The sequence below is a fragment of the Sinocyclocheilus anshuiensis genome, unplaced genomic scaffold, assembly GCF_001515605.1.
Source record: "Sinocyclocheilus anshuiensis isolate Anshui unplaced genomic scaffold, SAMN03320099.WGS_v1.1 scaffold1021, whole genome shotgun sequence".
In the NCBI taxonomy this organism is placed as follows: domain Eukaryota; kingdom Metazoa; phylum Chordata; class Actinopteri; order Cypriniformes; family Cyprinidae; genus Sinocyclocheilus; species Sinocyclocheilus anshuiensis.
The window spans coordinates 445385-448916 of NW_015554136.1; the positions used below are offsets into that span (position 1 = coordinate 445385).

The window sequence follows — 3532 nt, forward strand, 5'->3', positions numbered from 1 at the left end:
TACAGACAAGAATGAGGTCGAAACTCATATGGATATTGAAGTTAGTCAAAAATCCCTATGGCTCCCGGGTGGCATGTATGGCTAATCCTCGTGATTACAGAAGGCTTGAAAATCAAAACTCCTTTTTCTCCACTCAAATGAAAAATGTCCAACACCCACGACAGAGGGACACACATCCGGACAGATCCACTGCAATAAGACTCACGACAACTTAATATGCAGAGAAAGAGATCGCCGAGAAATAAAGAAGAGAGTTATTATGTCACTGGGGTTGGAATACAAGCTAAACTGAGAAGTCTAGTTTGTATATTTCACATATATTTCGCTCTTCCAAGACCACAGGAAATGAATGGAAAAGCAGTAAGAAATATATCCCTATAAATAATTGCATCCGACTTTTATTTGTTAAATAGCCTGTTCAGGAAGCATTTATAATTGATTCTATAGGTCTATATATAAATATATATATTTCTGTATATTGTTTTTTAAAAATAAATCTATTTAAACCCAGCTGGGTGTTATTTCCAGTTATGTCACCTAAGCTTTAAAACTACTAATTCGCCCATCAGGCAAAATGTGCTCGATCCTGACAAGAAACAGGAGAACTACTAAATAAAAGCCACCAGCCGGCGTGACACTTTATTAGCACCATTTTAACGGTTTGTACATTGTTGCTTGAACTGTATTGTGTGTCCACAACCTGCAATCTTGACGCGGTTTGATCTGAGTCTTTTATATATGTACACACACACACACACACACACACACACACACACACACACACACACACACACACACACACCCCAAAAGAGCAATATTTACATTTCTGGTTATTTGTTTTGGAAACAGAACAAAAGATGTTCTGGAAAACGAAGCAAAGTGCATTTTTTTCTTGCCTGGATCAGCAATTCTAACGTTTCTAATGAGTTGGAGGAGGACTGGAAGCGTTATCTGAGGGAAAAAAGAACAGCTTCTCAGGAAGGCACAGATGTTCTTTTCTGCCTTGTGTTGAGAACACACAGTGCCCACCTCATAAACTAGTCATAGTTTAGCATTTAGTAAAGAGTTCAACCCATCCAATGTCCTTTGGTTAGATAATCTGACAACAAAATTCTCTGTTGTGGACACACACACACACACACACACACACACATCCCTAAAGAGCTAACTATGAGATGCTCAGATGATGCTGGTTTGCTCTCCATCGCAGGGCACAACACCAAAAACACCTATAGTAGAGATAATCATCAGTTATTCTTGACACACTAACACTACAACATCCCTGCTTGTGAACTCAGACTCTGTGTGAAAAAGGGTGTTTGTTTTCTTTCTTTCTTTATAAAGGGGCAAACTTTCAAAATGACAAGACCTACAGAGAGCAGCCAGCAGAAAAAAATCCATTTATCTAGCCAAACATAGTCTAAACTGCTTTAAACAGGATTCTCTTACATATACACGACAGTGTTTCTCAGTCAAACATATTTTTTCTCGCCATCGACCGTTCCATGCAGCCCTCTCCAGAGCGCGGCTCTCGCTCTGCGCGGTTGCCCAGCGACGCGACACCTCCGGCGGTCAGTCGTCGTACAAATCTTCGCCCTCAGACTCCTCTCCGGTTCTCTGCTCGAACGCTTTATCTTTGTGCCGCTCCTGGATCTCCTTCATCTCCTCGGCGTAGCGGCAGAACGCTCCGCCGAATTTGCTCCACGCTTTGAAGGGGATCGTGATAGAGTTTCTGTAGCTGGGCTTCACCTCGCTCACACGCAGAAACACGCCGTACTTGTTGGAGCCCACGTCAAAGAAGAACCTCTTGGAGTCCACCGTTATCGACGTGCCCTCGGGTAACTCCGCGTAACCTCCTCCTCCTCCTCCGGAGCAGGCTAGCTCCTCGTCGTCGCCGCCGTAGTCGTCGACCAGCTTCGCCAGCGCGTCGCGGAACTCGATGAGACCTTGAGCGGGAAGAGCGATAGTTTGCCCGGATTGAATTCCTCCACCACCGCCGCCGCCGGGAACACCGAATCCGCCGCGGTTAACGGTCTGCCGGATCCGCAGGAATCTCCCGCGCTGGTTCTCCTTCAGATCGAGGTAGTATTTGCGGTTTTCCCTCACGAGATACTCGCTCTTCAAGGCCCGTCTAGGCCCGCCGTCCTCGCCTCCGGAGGACTGCGCGATCTGCTCCGGAGTGCTGGGCCCAAGCTGGGCGTAGTGTTCGATGAAATCCCCGAAGTAATCCCGGAACTCCGCCGCGACCGACATGGAAAGCGTCAGGCGGCTTTTGGAGCCCCCAGCGCCGACCTCGGCGATCTTGATGAACCTGCCCTTCGAGTTCTGCTTGACGTCCAGATAGAAGCGCTTGTTTTGGATGTCGAGGCGTTTGGACGCCAGCTCTTGGGTCTCTTGGTCCCTCTGGAACGCTTGGAACCCGCTTCCTCCGCCGCCGCGCTCACTCCCGCTGTCCCCATCCGCCATCTTCTCCAGCACCCAGAGCGCAGATATTTTTTTCCCACCCGTATTTCATCAGGTCCCGCCTTATGACCCGAGAGCGTCCTATGAATGGGCCGTAGCTCTGGAACGTCACCGCCTTAGAAACATCCTGTGATTGGGCGTTTGGCGTGTCAGTCATTTATTCGCTTATCCTATTGGATGGTAACCCGTCTGTCATCTGAGTAAACACCAAATCCTCGTTCTCTTTGGCCTGTCAAAGTGTAAATCCCACCCTATTGTGTCGATAACGCACTGTCACAAGCACTTTATTGCAGATAACACTTCACTTGGTCTTTCCAGCAACACATATACCGTACTACTCTGGTTTTTACCGCCTTCTATCCATTTAAATATGTGTCCCTGGAGCACAAAACCAGTCATAAGGGTCAAATGAGATTTATGCATCATCTGAAAGCTGAATAAATAAGCTCTCCATTGATGTATGGTTTGTTAGGATAGGACAATATTTGAAAATCTGGAATCTGAGGGTGCAAAAAAATCTAAATATTGAGAAAATCATCTTTAAAGTTGTTCAAATGAAGTTCTTAGCAATGCATATTACTAATCAAAAATTAAGTTTTGATATATTTACGGTAGGAAATGTACAAAATATCTTCATAGAACATGATCTTTACTTAATATCCTAATGATTTTGGCGTAAAAGAAAAAGTTATAATTTTGACCCATACAATGTATAGTTGGCTTTGTAGCACATATAAGAACTTCTAAATAAAGTCGTCAAGGAAAATGTAACCTTCACTCCCTCGGGGCATTTTGACCGGGATTTTTTTTTCTTACAATTTTTTTTTTTTATTGAGTGTTCATCTGAGTGGTACAGGACTTTTGTTCCACTTGAATTTGGAACACGCACACAAAATATTTTGTGGATTCGAGAACTTATGTGGCTATAATTAAAAAAAATTACAAATTCTTCCCTTGTGAGTCATTTTTACCCGACCATAGAATGGAATGTGGAAAAAACGGCACTTGTTAATTTAATTTGGTCACACTTGAACATGGATCACACACACACACACACACACACATATAT

At 44.4% G+C, this 3532-nt stretch overlaps 1 protein-coding gene across 1 annotated transcript; it reads right to left on the bottom strand.

Annotated features, from left to right (window-relative positions):
* Positions 1-1141: 1141 nt before the first annotated feature.
* LOC107670383 (transcriptional activator protein Pur-beta-like) lies at positions 1142-2521 on the bottom strand. The gene has a single exon (XM_016462962.1). It carries the CDS (start codon positions 2464-2466, stop codon positions 1573-1575), a length of 894 nt encoding a protein of 297 aa, XP_016318448.1. The 5' UTR covers positions 2467-2521; the 3' UTR covers positions 1142-1572.
* Between the last annotated feature and the right edge of the window lie 1011 nt (positions 2522-3532).